At 36.0% G+C, this 22,537-nt stretch overlaps 1 protein-coding gene across 6 annotated transcripts in view; it reads left to right on the top strand.

Moving 5' to 3' along the window:
- Luzp2 (leucine zipper protein 2) overlaps nt 1-22,537 on the top strand; it is a 430,463-nt gene that overhangs the window by 186,417 nt on the left and 221,509 nt on the right. For 5 of the 6 annotated variants that reach the window (XM_087211522.1, XM_087211524.1, XM_087211525.1 and 2 more), the window contains exons 2-4: nt 4,075-4,192; nt 7,873-7,943; nt 16,453-16,534. In XM_087211522.1, the coding sequence (XP_087067648.1) occupies nt 4,075-4,192; nt 7,873-7,943; nt 16,453-16,534 (271 nt within the window). The remainder of the gene's footprint in view (nt 1-4,074; nt 4,193-7,872; nt 7,944-16,452; nt 16,535-22,537) is intronic. The other variant, XM_087211526.1, reaches the window with a different exon arrangement.

The following is a 22,537-nucleotide window of genomic DNA, read 5'->3' as shown; positions in this document are numbered from 1 at the left end:
AGTTTACTCCATCGGTTAAGTGAAGTATATATCTCTGTCTCTTGAATCCAGCCTGGATTTGTGAAATGTTTGGGACAAATACAATATGGTACACGTGAAATTGCACTCAGTTCAAATTTACACCTAAAATATGGTACTTTAGCTTTGCTAATTCTCTTAGTTCCCTAACCAAATGGTACACACACAAACCCAGGCTAGCTTATGGATAAAGAAAGACACATAGCCCAATCTACGTCTTAGACTTACTGGCAGCAAGTCAACCAGACAAGCAGTAATTTAGTTAACTAGGAAATGATCACAGATACAAGAGTAAGCCTAATTAAATAAAAGCTGTCCAATTCAGCTCATACCAATTGACTAAGCCAAGAATCATAAATTAAATGAATGATCATGAAATTGGAAAATATTCTCAGTTACTGATAGTGACGGTTACACTGGATTTTCAACTTAATTAGTTGAGACTCACCCAGGGGCTTAGTGAAGTCCACATATGGGTATCTGGGTTGGTCATGGAGGCATGTGACCTTGGGAACTACACCTTATCCCTGGCCCCTTCTACTCTAGAAGAGTTTTCTTGTTCTGCTGCTTGACCACCAGAAGTGCAGCTTTGCTCCACCATGCCCTTCCACCATGATGTTTCTGCCTTGCAGCCATCCAACCGTGGACTGACTCATCTGAACCCATGAGCGAAATTAAACTTCTCCTTTAAATTGTGAATGTCAGTTATTTGGCCCCAGTTGTAGGAAAGCTGACTAATTCTCTGATGCTGAATTTTTAAAAGTTAGGATATCTGAATAGTTACACAATATGAAATATCAGTTAAACATTGAATATCTAAACAAATATTTTCCCACAAAGGAAATTGGAGGCCACAGGACCTTGCTTATCAGTTCCTCCATTCAAAGAAGAAAGATCATCAATCATACATAAACTCTTGCAGATAATAGGAAAAAAGGAAACGTTTTTCAATTCACCACATGAGCTATGCATAAGATAGATATCAAGCTTTGTAACAATATGATGAGAAATATACAGCAAATTTATTTCAATAATGTGAGATTGATTTATGCAATCATTAATCATAAATGAAAGTTGAATAGATGTAGTTTACCACAAAACTGTATAAAAGAAAAATGTCAGTGATCATTTTAGCTAAGGCATTTATTAAACAATTTTTCTTCCTATTTTTTTCCTGAGGGACTGCTACATTTTAATTGCTGCAAAAGCCCAATGACCTACAATAACAAGCATTCATGTGTCACGCTGAAGTTTAGAGGTTAATGAGAATGTTCCTGCTTCAAAGTATGGGTCAGGCTGGGCCTATTCTACCTGATTTCTTGTTTTGAAGAAGGCTGGAGTAAAACAGTTATCTGAGAGAATCTCTCGCATGGCTGCTGAGCAATATAAACAACAATTGCAATCCCCACCGTATCACGTCCACTAGCATTCAATTGGAGCCTGCACAACCAAGCAAATCTGCCTTTATTTGCAACATAGCAAAGGAAGAAAAGAATGAAAGAATTAAAAGCAAATGATAACACCTGGCACAATAAATTTGATAACATTCCAGTTCCATTCCTGGTTAAACCAAAATGATTAAGAAACTAGGAAAATAACTTTTTAGATTCTATAGTTAAAGAAAATAAATGAATAAAAGAAAAAGAATATTGATAGTGTACATCTGTGATAACTAGCACATATGTGGTAAATATTGAAGCCCTAATCTAAAGAGTGAGACAAGGATGTTCATATCACCAGTCTACTGAATACTGTAGAAAAGGTTCTCCATCCTTGATAATAAATGAAGAGAAAAAAGAGAAATTATCATTCTTGAAGATAATATGAGTAAACATAAAATATTCACAACTCTTCAAATAATTGATTAGAAATAATAATTTTCTTAAAGTAAAATCATGTACCAGAAATATTCAGTTGAAAATGAATGTTTTAAAAATCCAGAAATTAATTATTTTAACAATAACATAAATTTTCACAACCATATAGAAACTTTTGAGGAATTATATTGGAATGGAGAAGAACTGTATGTGCAAGAACAATCTAGTTCTCATAAAGAAAATATTCATTAACATATATGTTTTAAAAATTTGTGGAAGGTAAATTTAAGTATCAGTAATAGATTTAGAGGGTGAATGGAAACCTGGGCTTTTTGAAAACAGCTGTCTGATAATTGACAGATTACTGCATGGCACTGAAAACCTCAAGGCCAGCAAGAAATATTCTAGGTCTTAGCAGCAAGCCACACTAATTTACTTTGAACAAGAAGGTGAAGAGGGTTGGAGGAGGTGAGAAAAAGTGAGGAATTGTAATGGAAGTCCATTCTACATGAGATGCATTATTACTACTAAAGACCTTGGTGGACCAAGTTTCTTTATAATTCTTCAGAATTATCATAAAATTCTGAAAAATTTAATGAACTTTCTAATAGTAAGTTCATTATTTACTATGAGATGAAAGCTTTACATGTTATTAAATTTGACATAACAATGGATCAAAGCCAATGTTACGTTTGAGTGAAGTCAATGGTACATTTTCCAGAAGAGGAAACCGAAGCTTTGAGCTTATTCTACTTTCTTACATATTTACAACTGAACATGTCAATGTGCATTTCACTAGAAAGACTTTGTTCCTATGACTTTCCTCTCATTGAAGTCCAACAGTGGCCTAAGCCAGAGGATGGTTTTTTAATTAACTAGTTCCCTCCCACTTTTTTCCAGCACACATTTAGACAAAATAAAATAATTTTTAAGAAACTATTTTATTTTTTCATATTTTGTGGAAATCAATTCAAGTTTGCCTAGTCCCACTGCTTCTGATGGAGTTAAACCACTATGACCTTTTGCTGTGACTATTGAAATCTTAACTTTCTTAATACCTTCTTTTTCCCCAATTCAATTCACACTTGAGATTTCAGATACAGAAATCTTTCCAGAACATTAATCCGACCGTAATAGCCCTTGCTTCAAACTCTGCCATGTGTTCTCTTGTCCTCAGAGCATTTCCCAAACTCCTGGACATCCCTCAGTGGCCTTGAGTGTGTTGCCCATACTTGCCATACCCTCATTTCTGTGGCAGATCTTTCACCTCTCAGTTAAGGCTCCGCACCTTCTGCATTCATCTTTTCCATTAGTATGTATCAGTATTTCCCCCTGCATATGGCTAATTTCTATTTATCTTTTAAAATTCATCTTACATATTCTAGGAGATCCTTCCTGAATTTGATGCTCTTCTCTGTTTCAGTTCACCACGGTCACCTTCCACTATCAAAGACTTTTAAACACATTGGAAATTATCTGCTCTCTCGGCTCCCTCCCTAACTATCAAACATGCGCGCGAGCACACACACACACACACACACACACACACACGCACATATGTGCACATTACTTATTCTCTCCACGAATAGCACCTGAGAGGTGTACCTTAATCTCTTTCTTCAACATGCACTATAATTACTGTATTTCTTGACTACTTTTCTCAGAGATTTTACTTTTCCTGCTACCTTTTATTTTTTAAATTTTTTTCCAGTATCATTTATTTATTCTACCTTTTAGATAGTAATAGGGTTTCCTCTACATGTTTGCTGAGGGTGGTTTCTCAGTAGGTTTTACTTCCCTATGAACTAGGAAAGAAACAAACCCCTTGCTTTCTGTTTCAGGTCTGCCCTTTAGTTTGCTCCCCAATATCACAACCTGTCAGTGTCTTTGAGGTACAATGTTTCAAATGATTTTTCTGCCTTAAAATTTTAAAAACTTGAGGAAAAAAGTATAGCATTGTTATAAAAATATCTATTTTCCAAAAAGTATCTGGCAGACCTTGTTATATGTATAGAAATTTTACAGTATTGTCCTGGAACCTCTCTAGATCTTAGTTCTCATCAAAACGACAAATCTTTGTTTTGTTTTAATTTCTTCTCTTCATATTGAAAAACTAAGAAAACATCCTAATAATAGAAGTTCTATGTACATTTCACTAGAAACCTGAGAGTCACTGACTATGACGGAAGAAAAAGCAGAAGTTCTGGGAAGGCTCTCATGCCTGTTCTTTCTGTGTTAGACAGGACTATGAGGAGCTCCAGAAGCAGCTGAAAGAAGTCTTTAAGGAGAGAAGCACCATCCTCCGCCAGCTCACAAAGACATCCCGGGAGCTGGATGGGATTAAAGTCAACCTTCAGGTGAGAAGGAAATGAATGATCTCGACAGCAATGGATGAATAGGCACCTGATTGGCTTCACTAGATTTATATGCATCTTAATACTTTTTAATATATTTCTGGGCTTGACCATGGTAGTTCTTCCTTGTTATTACATGAGCTTTGAAATGACATGGCATTTGAAATGGAGTCTAGGGATCTCAGATTTCCAAATACACCAAGGAGGAAACTGTTTGCTTGACATAGCCAGCAGTTCCTCACAGCTTCTAAGATCAGTTTGACTGCTGGGAGTTTTTTTTCTATTATAAAATGATGCAAAGCAATTAGACCAGTATTTAAATAAATATAGGAGGAATAGTATCTAGAAGAGAATTTTAGATTCTCTCTAGAATAGCCCTGAAGATTTTTATAATAAATCTCACTACTGAAATGGGTAAATGCCTGTCATCTGTGAAAATGTACTCACACAATGGAATCTCCTTTGCAAAACTAGGTCTATTTCAGATAGTAGAAGTCTCTCAATATCTGATAATGTTTTAATACTTAAATTTAAAGATTGAATTTATCAATCTCCCTGTCATGTACAAAATGTTTTTTTGTATTACACAGTGGGTATTATTTTTCAGATTTTCCTTGCCATAAACTATCAAGTTTAGATAAAATAAGTTACTTTTGGAAATCAAAGAGGAAGGCAGAATTTAAAAGCATGCAGCATGGTTCCAGAGCATTCTCTATTTTATGATGAACTGGGCCGTGTCCTTCAGCCATGCTCAGTTACCACTGCCTGCCTTTCTCTGTTGCTTGCTGTTCCTTCCTTTCAGGATGATAAAAGTGGGGTGATGAGGGATGGGGTGCTCTTCCTAACATTTCTATTTAATTTTCTCAAGAAGAAAATTATGCAATTGTGACTGTGCTGTAAGTCAACACATAGATGAAAAGACAGAGTTATGAAAAGGTTTGGAAATGAAGTACACAGAGCTATTTGAGACACCGAGCTGGTATTTGAACCCAACGCTGAAGCCCTGGTTGGAGAAGTCCTGTTGAAAACACAGAAGACAGAGCTAAGAGGAAAAAGTCACCCACAACCCAGTAGGGTACAGAGACCAGACTGGAATGATAACAGCACAAGACTAATAGAGCTGTTCTGGAAGTGTGCACAAATCATGAAGCAAACAATGATTAGAATAAAAAGGGATGCAAATTGGTTTTGAGTTTTGTGGGAACCCAGTGCCTCAGGTGCACTTTATTAAGTGGAAATTCACCACGTGAATAAAACCGGGAAAAAATATTCCAGACAGCACACGTTCTCAGAGGCATAGAACACGCGGCACCTTGAGAATAATGCAAGCTTGTGGTGCGATGATCCACTGGCTGGTGTATTGGGGTTCCAAGACACTCAGCCTCTGTGTCAGTGGCCTAGGTCATGGCATCTTGCTACAAACTACACAATATAATAATGAATTAATGAGGCTTCAAAAGTGCAACAATCATACGCTTCACGGTAGCTGAGTTTTAAAAATGCCTTTTGAGGGCCAGGGATTTAGCTTAGTGGTTCCGGTGCCTGCCTAGCAAGCGGAAGGACCCAAGTTCGAGCCCCAGTACCCCCAAAAAATAAAAACTGCCTTTTGTTTATTTTCTACCAAACATTGGGCAAGATGATTTTTCATTTTTTATCTTATTAAATTTTTTTTCTGGGGGGTACCGGGGATCAAACTCGGGACCTTGTGCCTGCGAGATAGGAGGCAGAACCACTGAGCTAAATCCCCAGCCCTATCTTATTAAATTTTCATACCAAACACTTCACATAATTAAGACTGAGAGCAAGTCTCCCAGAGGCCCCGCGTGGTGCTTAAACTCACATGCAAAAAATGGTGATTTCAGGTTTCAAATTTGTAGTAAATGACTGTTTAGCTCATTGTACATTTTTTTTTCAAATAGAAGTTCAAGAAAATACTAGGAGTTTTAAAAGTTCACATTTGAAAGTCTTTTCCATCTTTGTAATCATAGCACCTGAATAGGACGATAATATAACAGAGTTTAAAATCAGATTGGCAAATTAGTATATCAAACATTGGTGTCCTTAATGGAACAAAGGTGATTTTCAGGGAATTATACCCCACTTCTCCACCAACTGGATCTGTCTTGCTAACCCAAATCTGCAAATAAATGCTCTGCATTTCTGCATCTCAACCTTGTTTGTTTTTCTGATGCTGGGGATCAAATCCAAAGCCTCAGCTATGCCAAGTACAGCCTCTGGACTGCTGACTAACATCCCCAGACCCCTGTCTTCATTTTCTTAATGTGAAATTTCCTCAGTACAATCTTCTAAATTTTTAACCTGTTGATGCTTAAACTATGCCCAGGTTACAAAAGTGTCACTAAGTAAATAAACCCATTTTTACTGCACATTTCACCCAGTATTTTCACACATCTATTTAATCTTCTTTGAGTTGAGCTGTCCAGGGTCTCTGGGTCCTTTAAAATTTACATCTCCTTTTCCTAGATGAAGAGGTGAACTGCCCGGAGTTATTTGGTCATGATGCACTGTGGTGTTTCTAAATACCACAATAATGACCTTCCTTCCCATGCCTCTCTTCATTCTGCTTTCTTCCTATTTGGGGGGGGGGGAATCTACTCTCTAAACAGAGTACTATTTATTGGCTTCTTCCTAATGCAACCTCAGACAGACATTGTAGAGAGAGCTTTTTCATGTCAAGTTCAACCCACCACATCCATATAATGATATCCATTTACTATACTGAAGTTACCTCTTTTTAGCAGGAGACTGAAAAATTTGTGAGGGTGTCATTATGCCTTTTCATAGGTCTTTGTATAATTCATGGTAGATATTTGTGAAATAAATATTAAGTAAAGAGAGCCTTTGTTTTTTGCTACTGTCATTCCCCTCCCTGTCACTGCTGCTCCATAAACATGATTATCGCCTCTCCCTTTCAACTTGTAGTGTCAAGATGACAGGTTACTCTATTAAATAGTTTTTTGTATATAAATAAGAAAGTTATCAGGGAAAATTTAATGTGACAGATTCTCATAAGAAAAAGCTCATGAGGGTTTTGCACTTTAATTAATGGTTTCAGAGTCCAGAATATGCCAGGATATATAAGCATTCATCAGTAAGATGTTACATATTTTTCTTCACACCCTACTTGTAGAGACCAGTTACCATTTCACACAGCCATATTTTTGTGTACCGTAATGCATTACTCATAAATAAGAAACAGGCAAGAGCAAACAAGCTTATGCCTTTTTGATGGCTTTGAACTTTAATTGTGTTTTTCTTTTCACTTACAGAGAGGCTTTTTATGTCCCATTGTATTTGCTGAAATTGTGTCAGAGCTAGTTTAACATGCCTGCGGAAAACAAAGTAAAACTTCAGAGGCAGTGTGCAAGATATATTTTATATTCACTTAAAAAGACCTAGATATTTGGAGAGCATTTTCTCCTCCATAAAACCTGTAAAAGCCGAGGCCGAGCTCAACCTCTTTCACTCTCCATGAAGCCATGGACTCAGTGGAAGGAGTTACCAAGTGCATCCTGTGCTCCATGAGGTCCATCTGGCTTCCTTTATATTCTTCTTCCAGATCACATGCACTGAAAGCCATACCTTGCACTGTGCAGAACCAAGCAAAATGAGCCTCACTTTGTCACCAGAATAAGACTTTCTTTTTCCACTTTTTTTATCAGTCTTTAAAGAATGATGAACAGTCTGCCAGAACTGATGTTCAGAAGCTTCTAGAATTGGGCCGGAAACAAAGGTAAGACTATGCTTTCTTTTCACTTCTTTTTTTCTCTTCAGTTTCTCTTGCAACTGTATTCAAGTATGTCCCCCAAATTGATTAATATTTGTTCATTCTAAATGCATGCATTCATTCATCTCCTTACACTGGATTATATACATGATTCACTTGGGAATGTTGTTTAAATGCAAATTCTTATACAGTAGACTGAAGATGGGGTTTAAGGTTCTGCATTTCTAGCAAACTCCTAGGGGTGGTGATGCTGCTGTTCCTTGCCTGTTGAATGTTAATGGTCAGGAATACTTTCCTTGTTAGTAAGAGGAGCACTGAGAATTGTGGCCATCAGTACAAAGCTCTGATACCATAGACCTCAGTGGGTCACGTTGAAAAGCATCAAAACTTGATCGTAGCAATGATGAATGGTGGCGTGTCAAGGAGGGTGGCAATCCTATTAAGAATGCAAGTAGAATCATTAATATATTATCAATGCTGACTTGTATATTATTAAGCTATTGAGTTTTAAAATTATTTTTAAAGCAAAATTGTTAAAAAGGTATTTCAAGCCAGACACGAGCTAATGTTTGCTAGGCATGCACTAGACGCTCACCTATCTTATTTGTATACATTTTTAAAATTTCATCCTTAAAAGTGCCTTGTAAAAGTAGACATTAAGTGTCATTTAATAGATCAAACATTTTTTATCAAAGTGTTCACGTGAGTTTCTGAGACTTATGTTAATTTGGATTTTAATTGCTCTCTTACTCAATAACTGGATCTTTCCATATTGGCTCACTGATCACAAAGCAGCAAACTGTGAAAAATTGATGCAGAAATTGCTCTATGGAGTCAATTAAAAGTTGCCTTCATCAGCCTCTGTCTCATCCAGTGACCTAGCCTGGCCCTCTGAAACTGAAACCTGTCAGTGACATGCATTTACAGTATGTCCATGATGTCTGTTAAAAGATCAAACCTAGTGTCAAGAATTGACTCTTAATTATTTATAGTGACATGTTTATTATTTCTTGAACATGAAATTTTCTTCAAAGTCCAGGATTAAACAGAGTTTGAATAAATTATTGATCTGAGCATGTTTCCAAAAATTCTTTAAAGTATTTTATTAGCTTGAAATCTATCACTTCTTAAAACACCTATTCACATTAAAATCCAAATATTTGTGGCTAGTTGAGTTCAGAATGGAGAATTATAAACATTGTTTTGAGAGGAAATAGTGGTTTTCAATTCAGATAAAAGATGAACAAAACCCTCGGATTTGTGACAGCATAGATGAGCCTATAGCACATTATGTTACATGAAATAAATAGTAAATTTTTGCTTGATCTTACTCCTCTGTGTGGAATCTAAAGAAATTGACCTCATAGGAGTGGTGGGTACAACCCTGGTTACCAGGACTGGCATGGTTGAAGAAAATGGTGGAGGAGATATTGGTCAAAGTACATAAGCTTCAGTCAGATAGAATGAAAAGTAAAAATACAGTTTCTTAAAAAAAATAAAAGTGAGGAAAAGAAGACAAAACTCCTCAGGAGACCAAGAGACATAAAACACAGCTACTTTTTGTAAACTATTTCACTTTAGACAAGGAGAATTAATAAAAGAAAACAAAACAGAAATGACCTATGTACAATGTATATACAGTACCAGTAAGAGGGTTGTATTGACTGAAGAAGACATTTAGGGAAAATTAGATGATAAAGCTGTATGCAGAATGGGACCAAAGATAAAAACAGCTCTCTTTAGTGATGAACAACAAGGAATTCATTTTAGGTATCTCAGTAGGAGATGATATAATTAAAAGAACTTTATAGTGAACCCCACTTAGGGTAGAAATAAAGAGATACAGACAGAGTGAGGAAAAAAAATAACTTACAGATAAGGACAGGGTGATCTCAACAATGAATACCAGGGAATGAAAGAAAATAAATGCAACCTTTCTTCTTCATAGAAGAGACACAAGTGAGGCAACAACATGCCCCATGATGAGAATAAGGGAGCTCTATTCATTTAGTTTGCTGATGTTTTCTTAAAAGTTTCAGTGACTATTTCAGAATGTGAAAACAGACAAATCAGGAAAAATATGATGAAATTTCATGAAAAATTTTTAGCTCATCGACGGTTTGGCATCATGTGCAAAATACCAGATGATGGAACCAGCCTTTCAGTGAAAGGATGAAATGTAAAAGATATTTTCGCACTGTAATTTCCAAGTTTTATCCAAATTAGAAAGCTTTAAATGCACACATATTTTGTGCATGCCATTAAGGTCAACACAAAAACTCGGTCAATTCCAACAATAGATAACTTCTCAAAATGATATAGCATCTGATATGTTATTTTTTGCTATTTACTTAAAAATGAAATATAAAGTCATAGTTACATGACTTTGTAGGACACTGAGTATTTTATTTCCAAATTTAAGTTTATTGATAAACAGTGAAAGGGTAACTTTTTGCAAAGATAAGTTGAAATCACCTCTGGATATCAAAAATATTAATTATTTGAAAATGGAGAAGTCTTATCTAATCTGAAAAAGGGCAATGTGTCAAAGAGGACTTTGGGTCTACATCCAACTCTCGATAATCACGATGAATTCTGGAACCAAGGTCTGTAGATCCTTGCCATTTGGCCTTTACCCATAGAATGGTCCCCAGGGTCCACGCTTCTTCTGTATGACTCCTAAGCTACTGGGTAGAATTCACTCATTCAGATTGGGCCACTACAACAAACAGAATCAGTTAGAATTTTCCTCTCGAGCCAAGAGAAAACTACATAGCCTATTTGAGGAACTGAACTAGATTTTAAGCAAACTCGGAGGATATGTGGTGGACATGTACATCTATGTGGAAAGATAAGCAGACAGTGTATTTCTGCCAACAGAGACAGAGTATAGCATATGTGTTTGGAGGTGTCAAGAAGAAATATGTTGACTTAAATATTACGCTTTTGTAAGTGCTTATACAGCATAGATCATATTCATAGAGGATTCCTCAGATTGGTTAAGAGACTTTAAATTATATCATTGCAGGAGTAAAAGAACAGACCCACACAAAACATCCTGATAGGAGAAAAAATGAGAAATATAATTTATTTTCTACAGTATTTAGGGGTTGATTATTGGAAGACAATTATAAATTAAGTATCCTAAAAGAATTTGCAGTGTAGTTCTAGAAAACTAAAAAAAAATGACAGGGATAATATCAAATTCTCTACCCCTAAGTTCATAATTATATTAGATACTCTTCCGTAAATAAGTTTGTGAATATACATTTCATATTTATACTTTGGAAGAGAAATGAAATGGCTACCATTTAACATTTACATACCATGCATTTCTATGTCAAAACATCAACAGTTGAATAACCTTTCACAGTTGTCACATGGATTCTGTTTTGTTGTGGTGGCCAAATCTGAACCAGTGAATTCTGCCCAGTAGCTTAGGAGTCATGTAGAAGAAGCGTGGCCCCTGGGGACCATTCTATAGGTAGAGGCCAAATCATTAGGATTAGAGCTTCAATTTGGTGGCAAATATGGCCCTAGATTTGCCAGAGATTGTTTGGTCAAATCCCACTGGGTGATGTGAAGTTATATTAGTCAGTTCTCCTGTTACTGGGACCAAATTACCTGACATTACAATTTAAAGGAGGGGAGATTTATTTGGTTTATTGCTTCAGAGAGTTCAGTCCATGGTTAGCTGGCTCCAAGACAGCAACATTATGACAGACAGACCTGGCATAACAAAGCTATACAGTCCATGGCGGCTGAGAAACAGGTCAAAGGAACAGACCAGGAAAAAAAGAGACTGGAGAACAAATATAGTACTGAGGTCACATCTTCAAGAACCACACAGACACACAGAACTGGGTTTACTAATCTCCTGTGTTTCTCTTCATCCAGTCAAGTTGATATATCACAATAAATCGTCAACATCCACCCCTACTCAACTTGACACTTGGACATACCACTTTAAAACATACTTAATAGAGACAATAATGAATTAATAATCACACCTAATATGATATAACTATCTTGGGAACAACCAAAATGCAATAATCTCCCTTCCCCTCAAGGTCTCGACGGTTCTGGCATTTCTCAAAAGTGCAAGTCCAAGGTTCTGTTGAGACTCAAGGCAAACTCATAGCCATGAACTTCAGTAAAATTCAAACTACAAGTCATTTTATCTCAAAATGCAATGAACAGGGTAAACATGCCCATTCCAGAAGGGAGCAATAGAGGAATACGAAAGAATTGGATCAATGCAAGAATGAAAGCAAACAGGACAATATTAGATCATTTTACTTCATGTGCAGCATCCAGGAGATGTGGTAGTGAAATGTGGCTTCCATATGGGTCAGGAGCCCTCACCACTAAGGTCTTGCTGGCTGTAGCCCACAAAGCCTTCCTTTTGGGCTGTCTCTGCTCATAGTTTGTAGCTTTCCCAGGCAGATGTCCCATGTTCCTGCATTTCTGACTTCCAGATCCTCGAATTCACCTCATGTTCATGCCCATAGTTTCAAATCCTACCCTTTAAGGGATTCCTTGACTGCGCTCTTTGAAATCTGTATGGAAGACTCCTACGTCCCCATACTCTTGTACTTTGCATGTTCACAAAACCAGTATACCTTGGGGGATGGCAGGATCTTCTCCCAGCTCTGTCAATAGCCAGGCCCCCTGAGAATGTAGTTGCAGCAGCCTCTGAGTCCCTAGACTGAATATGGTTAAACAAATACCAGGGAATCAATTTTATACAAGGCAGGTGTACCACATGCTCTATTCTCAATTCAAATTTTTACAATTTTCATTCTTGAGCTTGCAGTTGGTGAGTTCTTGATGATTCTTAACATGCCCTGAAGGGACTATTCTCCTTGTCCCTGTTCAAAGTACTTTGCTTCTTTTTAATAACATTAAACTCATCATTTTACCACATTTTAACACATGGTTTGTTTTGGGCCAAATTTAAGTTTTTCAAAATTGTCTGCTTTGGCTTTTGCTCACAATTTTCTGTGTAAAGGCAGCCAGAAGCACCAATGCCACAACCCAAAATTTGGACTGTCTTAATAGTTTCTCTGCCAGATCAATTAATACCAGCCTTCTACAATGTCTCAAGACATAGGGAAAATGCAGAAATATTTCCTCCCAAAGTTTAACACAAATGCCCTCTAGTCCAACTGCCAATGGAGTTCTTGTTTCAAAGTGAAACCTCTGGATCTTGGCCATTACTGTCTTCATTCTTTCAGCATTCCAGTCATTTTACTTACTTTTTCATCACCAGGACAACTATTGAACAATCACAACTTAAAAGAGGAGATGTTTATTTTGTCTCACATTTATAGAAATTTCAGTCCATTTTTGGTAGGCTCAAATGTAGAAACTGTGTGGTAGAACAGCTTGGATATAGGAAAGCTGCTCACACCATGGCAGCCAAGAAGCAGAGCAAAAGGAAGAATCAAGGCGGGAGACGTGCTCTTCCAAGTCAGGCCCTCAGTGATCCACCACTTCTAACCTAGTGCCACCCCTTAAATTCACAGTTAGCTATAGGGTCTCAATGATTCAGTCACCTTTCAAAAACCTGCGAGCACATGAGGCACTTGGAGACATCTAGATATAAAGCATAACAGTGGTCTTCTCACCTCCTACCAGAAACTCTCATCAATCTTTTTATAGCATTCTACAGTTCTTGAGCCCAAATCTCCCAACCTTCCCAAGCTCCTTCCACAAACCACTTGTGAAGGATTCTGGACCAAATGGTTAGGTGTAGTCACAATGATGACTCCACTTCTCTGCTACAAATTTTCTGTGTTAATCAGCTTTTCTGTTGCTGGGCCCAAACTACTTGATACCACAAATTAAAGGAGGTGAAGTTCATTTAGCTCACAGTTTCAGACTTCATTTATGGTCAGCTGGCACCCAGGGAAAATCATCACTGCAGAAGAATTAGGCAGTCAGGAAGCAGAGGGAAAGAGTGCCAGAGAGGAAGGGTTGAGGAACCAGATATAGACACTGAAGTCACACCTCCACGTCCCACACGGATACACCAGAAGTGAACTTTACTGGCCTTTTAGATGTCTCTTACCTCCATCAAGGTCGTATGTTGGGATTAACAGTCATGCAAGTGCTGTAGAACCAAGTCTGGAATCTTCTCACCTGGGGCATAAACTGCAGTTCTGTGAGATGAAATTGTAGTCTACATAAAGCCTGAGCATTGGAAGATATGTGAAAAGAAGGCAGTAAAAATAGAGAGAATTAGATAATGGAAGGCCCACTGTTGTATTACCCCTGCCAACATTCATTGCCATTCCAGTGTATAGAATGCTCCACTTGTCCAGTTTTTGTTAATGGATTTTACTTTTTATCTTCCGTATTAATACTTACATACCTCTAAATACCAGTATGAGGAACTCTATATAATGCATATATTTTGTAATTTAGCTATTTGTTAAATGTTTTGTATACATTATTTAAAACAAAAAATGAGCCCTACATGATGGTGTAAGGCTGAAAACCCAACAGTCTGGGAATCTGAGGCAGGAGGATGGGAAACTTGGTGCTAGTCTGGGCAACTTAATAGGAGCCTGTCTTGAAATGAAAAATTAAAGACTGAGCTGGAAATGTAAGTCAATGTAAAGGCCCTGGTATAATACCCACTATTATAAATAAATTAATTGCTGGGGATTTAGCTCAGTGGTGCCACTGCCTGCCTTGAAAGCCCAAGGTCCCGAGTTTGATCCCCGGTACCCTCCAAAAAAAATTAATTCCAAAATCTTAAATTTAAAATAATTTTTAATATAGTACTATAACTTTTTTAGTTGGAAGTACAATTCAATTATATTTTGCTTGTTGAATATTTGAGCATTTAGCCTAAAATTACATCAGTCCTTCCCTTCTCCCTCCATCCTTGCCTGCTTTCCTTCCTATTTCCCTTCCTCTTTCTCTCTCAGGAGAGGCGGTACAATAACTTTCTGTACAATTCTACTCCCTCTCTAGTCATCAATTTTTTGTCTATAATGTGTTGTCATATTTTGATGAGAGGTTTCTAGGAACGACTTGCATACTTAACACTACAGGTATGTAGAGATTTATTCTGTAGAATATTATGCCACGGATACTCCTTGTGAAAAAAATCAGAAATAATAAAAGAATTCTAAATATAAATGTCCATATATGGAACAAGTTTGATAAATTGATTTGAAACAGTAGTGGCTGCTGAAACTTAGCATCCACTTTAAGCCAAAACATGGTAAATGCATCATTAACATAGCACAATTCATCCACAAATCAAACTGACTGTAATCATGTTATCATGAGTGCTAACTGTATTTTGCTTTGTCCAAGTTCAAGTTGATTTCTACCGGCATTTAGGATCCCTCAAATTCTTGACATTTCAGGTGGGGCATAAGAATTCCTAGAGTAGAAAATCTGGGGTGCCATTAATTTCCCCGGGACAAAAGAGCAGCTTGGCATTACAGCAGTGGTCTAACATTTGTTAAGTGATTCTTTCTTGGCATCATGCTAAAGGTTTGGTTTACACAGTGTCCTGTAAGCCCAACCACAAGTCTAGCTGTTAATTCTATCATTATACTCATTTTACAGAAGAAGAAAGAGTCTGGGAGGGTTTTTCACTGGCCCAAGTTATTGGAACTAATTTCCTGTCACTTGATTGAGAATTTTAAACTAGTGAGCTAGTTTGAGCACTGCCAAGGTCAGAACATCCTTCTGGTTTATTCTCTTTCCTTTGTGGAAGTGTCTTTAGCCAGAATTTGTTCATGCACATATGTACACATGCACAAAACTTTATTTACTATCTAGCCCTTTTTTCAAGTGTTAGTTTTGGTGGTAAAATAAAGCACAGGCAGATAATGATATCAGTCTTAAAGAAGTAAATTCTAAATCCTTAAGAGGCAACCAAATTTAGGAAAACATTTCTATTTTCAACAAGGGAGACAGAGTTCATATATTTGTATGTTAGTGAGAATGAGCCACAATGTGTATATATGAGTAATAATATTTCCTTTTATTATGCCCATTAGATGAGGTGGCCCTCAAGTTAGAAATAAGTCTCTTTTCCCTTGCTATTATGAAAATGCTCAGGACTTGGAAAGGATGTCTAGAGCACAATGTTATAGGATTAATCAATTATCAGCACTGGGAGGGAACAGTAATTTTATCCTATTAGCAAGTCTGTTGTGACTTTTCCCAACCAGCAGGTCCACACCCGGGCATGCTCTCAGCAAAATTAGCTTTTCAGCCCAAATTAATAAATTGACTTGATTTAACACATTATGTAGCTCACAGTTGATTCACACAGTGAGATTCTTATAAAACATAAGAGCAGAGCAATTTCCTTTAAATAGAGCGTGCTGTATGGGAGACAAGGCCCTTTATTACCGGAGTATTTAGATATATCTTCTTTGGGTAACTGCTGCTTTATAAAATTGGTAGATAGCAAAGTACATGGAGAATAATAGCATGATGTTTCTTCTATCTCCCCTTTGCTCTTTATTTTGTACTAAACTAGAGAAGAAATGAAGTCTCTCCAGGAGTCCTTGCAAAATCAACTTAAAGAGACATCTGAGAAAGCAGAGAAACACCAGGCAACTGTAAGTGTGTTTTTCTTTGTCCCTTTGCTCTGGGCCTGGGAAATCATCACTTTGCTTTTTCAAAATTACTGTGTGGTCTTTTGAACACAACAATATGGAGAAAAAGGAACCTTTACATAGTTTAGGTGGGAATGTAAATTAGTGCAGCTACCATGGAAATCAATGTGGAGGTTTGGACTAATCACATTTAATTGGTATTTTATTGGATCCAGAACATAATGTGATGACAGTGCTGGTAGTAAGAGCAGAATAGAAGTACTCCATATATTGTTTTCTCAGATCTTCATAGCTAGATATGCTGCTTATTATTCTTTACTGAAAAGTAATATTCAGAGAAGGTAAATTTCCAGCTTCCATTCACCTTGCTGGTAGGCAGAGGAACCAAGCACAAACTCATGTTCATTCCGATATATTATGTAAACTAAGATCCAAAAAGAAGAGAGCTTCAACTTTTGAAGAGCAAAGTCCAAAAAGCTGGCGAAATGCCCAGTTGTGAAAATCATCATGGGCACTGAATGCTCAGTTGGGAAGAAGAGGGAGGCAGGACGGGCTAGGTTACCATTGCCTTCTCAGCATGCTTTTAGAGAGTACTTAGGCTTCAGTATTGAGATTTCAGGGTTTCCGTTTTCCCCCAAGTATTCTGCTCAACTGGAAACTCCCCATAGGAGCTCAACTTAGCATACATTTTGGAATAAGAGGTTCTGCATTAAAATTCCTAGGGGAAAATTTACTCTGGATTTGATCAAATTCTTTAAATTCGGCAGTTTTCCTTTTTTATCTCTTTTAGAAGGTTGAATCTCCTTAAAACAACAAAAGCAATTCCCTTAAAATTATATTTGGTGTTAGAAGACAGTATGCACTAAGGTAATATTATTCTACTTCTCTCTGGCTTGTCATTTTAATTTCATATCTAGTATTTCTTCGCTGAGTGCATATAAGTGTATCATTTTATTTCTCAAAATTATATGTCATCATCATCATCATCATCATTACTATTATTTATTTCTAACCATTTTAAAACTCTATCTGTTAACATCACATTAAGTGTTCTCAAGGATAACATAAGAATGAATATCTGAAAACAGATGAAAATAATATCCATTGTTCATTATCTAGACTTTTCTAATTCCTCAACTCTCCTGACATTGCTATTCAAAGTCATATTGTTAAGCGATTCCTGGTATGGCTTCATGGATTTCCAATAGCTCTTCTTAATATTATATCAAATTGTCTGCAACTGACAGAGCTATGCTATCTTTATGGGAATCAGATATAAGACTTAATGACCAATCATCAGTGATGGCACTGCATCACTTTCATATCATAAATAACTGCTCATAGGACCGGGGATCTAGCTCAGTGGCTCTGCCTCCTGCCTTGCAAGTGGAGGGACCTGAGTTCAATCCCTGGTACCAAAAATAAATAAATAAAATGAATAACTGCTCATTAACTTTTATCTGTGACTTGCATTTTCTTAACTGTACATTTGTAATTCTGTTTTTTCTATCAAGTTTTTAAATAATTTAAAAATCATTCGTCTGTATATATTATATAATTAGATAAGTCTATGAAAATTTATATTTTTATGTACATATGTTTGAGTAAAAAAGTAGATAATATTTTAGAGTGTATTATATCATCTGTAATATTTACTAGAAATATAAAATGTAAAAGATGAATCTGCATTGAATGTGTAATCCTTAAATTAAAAATAGAAATCTTGATATAGATAGGTGATGTTAAGAAATACCAAATTTATCTCACTCCACTTTGGATGTTAGCAAAGGTACCTCTCTGTTTCCTCATCTGATGACAAAATCCAAAGTTATATGCATTTGTAGAGTGCTGGCTCATAGCAGACACCAAATAATCACAAGTAACCAACTTCAAGGAGACTTTCGTAAGATGGCTTATGATGCAGAAAGGGGCAGCTTTGGTTGCTTTCAGTTTGAGAGGCTGAAGCAGGAGGATTACACATTTGAGCCCAGCCTGGGAAAGTTAAGGACTTAGCAAGTCTGTTTCTAAAAAGAAAAAATATATATATTACAAATGGATAGGGATGTAGGTGACTGATGACTCTGGTTGTTCAATCTCTAATACCCTCCCCCCCAAAACAAACAAACAAAAAAGCCAATAGTTAAAATCAAGAGAATATTATTAAATACACAAGCATGTTAAATTTAAAATTTGAAAATATTGCTTATCTAAAATAACCAAGATAATAATATATTTGCAAAACCACATGGTAAGAAAATGAACTGGTAACAATGTCCATTGCTCATATGCCAAAAGAATTTAAGAACCGTGATGTAAAAGGCAAAGGCTTCATATGCTAACAAAATTTTAAGGAAGGGAAAATAAACTTGTCACATGCACGTCTGAACCTACCAGGCAGCTTCGTCACCCGTCAGTGTAGTAATAACAGGAGAGATAGGTGAGAACACGCACTTACTATTTTGAAAACACAATTGGGAGTCTTACACTTTCATGTGTGTATGAGGAATCTCCACAAAGTTTCTAAATTTACTGAAAACACAGAGGTTATTTGCACCAATGTTACAGAAATACAATATGTACTGGTGCTAAGGTTTGATAAATTCAAGAATGTAAATAACATAATATTAATACCATATAGGACAATGAATTCAATATTATTGTAGCAAAATTAGTAATTTTATAATGTGAAATAATTCTTCAGTTTGGAAAATCTGTAACTTATTTTCAAATAACCTTTGGATTCATAAGAAATGATAACACATTAAGACACATTTAGGACAAATTAATAATGAAAACAACACGTGCCATGGTAATGCTCCATGGGGAACTGATTGCTTTAAATATTTGTCTAGGAAAGGTAAAAGAAAGAATAGAATTGAGCAAGTTGATCAAAACACAAAATAGCAAATGCAGTAGGAAAAGCAAAGAGAGACTTATTAGGAAGGCCAGACAAGAGACAGGAAGACATGACGCAGGTAGGCAGGAATTGCAGGGTGTAGCTGAGTGGAATAACACTTGTGCCGCAGCTGCAAGGCCTTGGGTTTCATCCACAGCACCAAAACGAAACAAAACAGAATGGAGGAGAGAGAGAGAGAGAAAGAGAGAGAGAGGAACAGCAAATATGCAAACAAAACTTTGAAATTTTTATTTAGTTTTTTCAAAAGATGATAAATTTAAACATAAAAGAGTCTTCAAAAGGTATAAAAGGACTCCACTTATAAAATATTTAGTACAGAAGGGAAATAGCCATCTCCATGATTTAAACTAATAAGAGTATTCTGAGCAACTGTCCATTAAAAATTTGAAAATGCAAAACTTTAAATATAAAATTCGAAAACTTCTCAAACATGAAACACAGTATTTGAATAGGCCATTATGTTTAGAAATTTTATTGTATCAAAAACAGTCCTTTCTTCCAAGTTTCAACAGAAGTTTTTTATTATTATTAGCAGTACATATTTTCAGTACAGAATGCTCACATTCCTGGTGGGTGCTGGTACATGCACATAACACATCTGAATTCCTTTTTCACCTTTCTCTTCCACCCCCTCCACCCATTTCTTGATGCCTTTCCTGTTTTTGTTTTTTTTGTACATTTTTTCAATACAGAATGTTTACATTCTTTGTGTGGAATTTGTTTTAACAGTGATTTGCATCTATTTTTCAAATAAAGTTAATTTTACAAATTAACTCCTATCATATGCAAGTCTTTTCTGGAAAATAGAAAACAAAAACAAAAACTTTTTGTTTTACATGTTTCCATTTAGGATTCCAAAATCAATGAGTAATGAAAGACCTGAAAACACTCATGGATTTATTTTAGGGGTGAATTTAGATGTAAAAGTCCTGAATAAGTAAATTCATGAGTGTATTAACAAGCTGTGTGTTATCATCAGTGAATACAAACATTTACATGTGAAAGAAAACATAATAATCACTTTGGAGAAGTGGGTTTTATGTTTGAATTGAAGGAGTCATATCCTGTAACTCAGTCCAAAAAGAGACGACAACAACTTTTAAAACAAATGAGAGTGAAATATATTTGTGAATACATAACACACACATTTATGCATGTTTCATTTCTTTCATATGCATCTCAGAACACCCAGGAGAATAGGAATTTCTTCTTAATAATTCACAGTTTGCAAATGTGAGTTAAGCCTCAAATACAATATGTGATTCTTCTTCCTATGTGAAGAGTCTAGCTTAACTAAGATTCAGTTAGTAAGTAGTTTAACCATTTTTATTTTTGTAAATTTTTCACTAATTATTTTGCCTGCTAGAAAGACTATAATGTTAATTGGCATTTATGTAAAAAATGGAATGAAGTTGTGTTATGTACATTTACTAACTCCTCAGGATGAATTTAATCATTATGTACTGCAAACATGTATGAAAAAAGAAGAAAGATAAAAGAAATTGTCATTGTTGTCTATCAAGAGGGAGGGTTTTTGGATTTAATTCTGCAAATATTGTGCTATTTTAGATTTCATGCCAGATAATTTCTATATTACTCTTGATTAAATATCAAATTACTAAATCTATTTCCATAAAAATAAAAGATTCCTTTTTTTATTTTTGCAAACGATGTCACAAATAACCATTGAGGCTGGTTAAGTCCAAAGTAAAGTGCTATGAGGCATAAAGGTAATGTTTCCTTTTAAATTATAAAGATATAGAAGAAGATACATTTCTCAGTAAGGATACTTTCCTGAATAAGTACACTGTAAAATCCATGAATCTGTCTTCACCCACTTATGTGTCCACATACACTTTATGAAGAAGTGAACAATTATTTTCATTTCTAATCCTATAATAGGGTTGCACATTTTTAGAACCTATGTGGATCATGAAAAACCCCAGCAGATCGTGGGGAAACATGAATTCTCAGGTATAACCAGAATAATTATAAATATTAGTGATCACCAGATGCACTCAACAAATTGTTAATTTTTGTGGCATAACTTATCCTAAGTGAGACAGAGTTGGAAGCAAAAGTTACCTTCTGCTTTTACTCTCATTACAAAGAATTACTGTTCTTACCTCTTGTTGAAAGTTAAATACATTGTATTTTCTTTGTCTTAAGAATTATTTCCAGACTATCTGCTAGGAATGTGTATTTCCCCAGGGATGTTAAAACTTGCTGGAATTCTAAACCAATAGTCTTAAAATGCCGACATTTTAAAATATTCTGAATACATCCTAGGTTCTGAATATTTAAGCTTCAGATTCTCAAGTTTTTACATTTGTGTTTAACTTTTAAAGAATCGCAGAGATGACAATGCAATATGTTTTCAGGGTGGTGAATTTTTATTTATGACCAGCTTCTACCGAATAGTATCAATATGTGAAGGTTTGCTATCTCTTCAAAAGCAATTTATTGGTACAATTAAAATGGCATCCACTAGTTCAGCGCTTAAAACAAAATCAACAACTTACAAAATTTTCTGATAGTAATAAAATGCTTTGGTAGAAATGGGTGCGAAATCTGTCCTGGGAGGTGGTCAGCCTACAAACATATGTCACTTCACATGGCGTCATATTCTTCGAGTTCATACCTTCGTTTTCTCATCTAACTAGAACTCTACCAAATGGGACAAGAAGCTCAAGTGTTTCCATATTCTCTCAGTTCAAACTTACTCTGAAAATTATTATGGCTGAAACATTGGAGAGAATGATTCTCAAGTTACTCTATTTCATCTGCACTGCACTATCAGCATCAAGATAGTTTGGTTTGGAGTTTCAGTACAGTGGACCCTCGAGTTACAATGGGACTGACATAGGAACAACTTGGGTTGATTAGGTTAATGGGTGATTCATCTGCCTCTTGTTATCTATAGAGTGTGCCCAGGTAAACATCCAGATCTCAGCTGTATTGACTTAGTTACAACCAGGCTGCAGGAATCGAAAGAGTTCGTAAGTCAAGGGTCCACTGTACCATGTGAAGGACAGATAAGGTCACGAGCCACAAAAGACAGGGTCCTAGCAGGTGTAGTAGGCTTCTAG

Source organism: Heterocephalus glaber, unplaced genomic scaffold (genome assembly GCF_053883595.1).
Source record: "Heterocephalus glaber isolate CG9 unplaced genomic scaffold, H.glaber_assembly_v1.0 deba00001428, whole genome shotgun sequence".
In the NCBI taxonomy this organism is placed as follows: domain Eukaryota; kingdom Metazoa; phylum Chordata; class Mammalia; order Rodentia; family Bathyergidae; genus Heterocephalus; species Heterocephalus glaber.
Note: the sequence above shows the minus strand (reverse complement) of the source record. Positions and strands in the feature narration are given on the sequence as shown.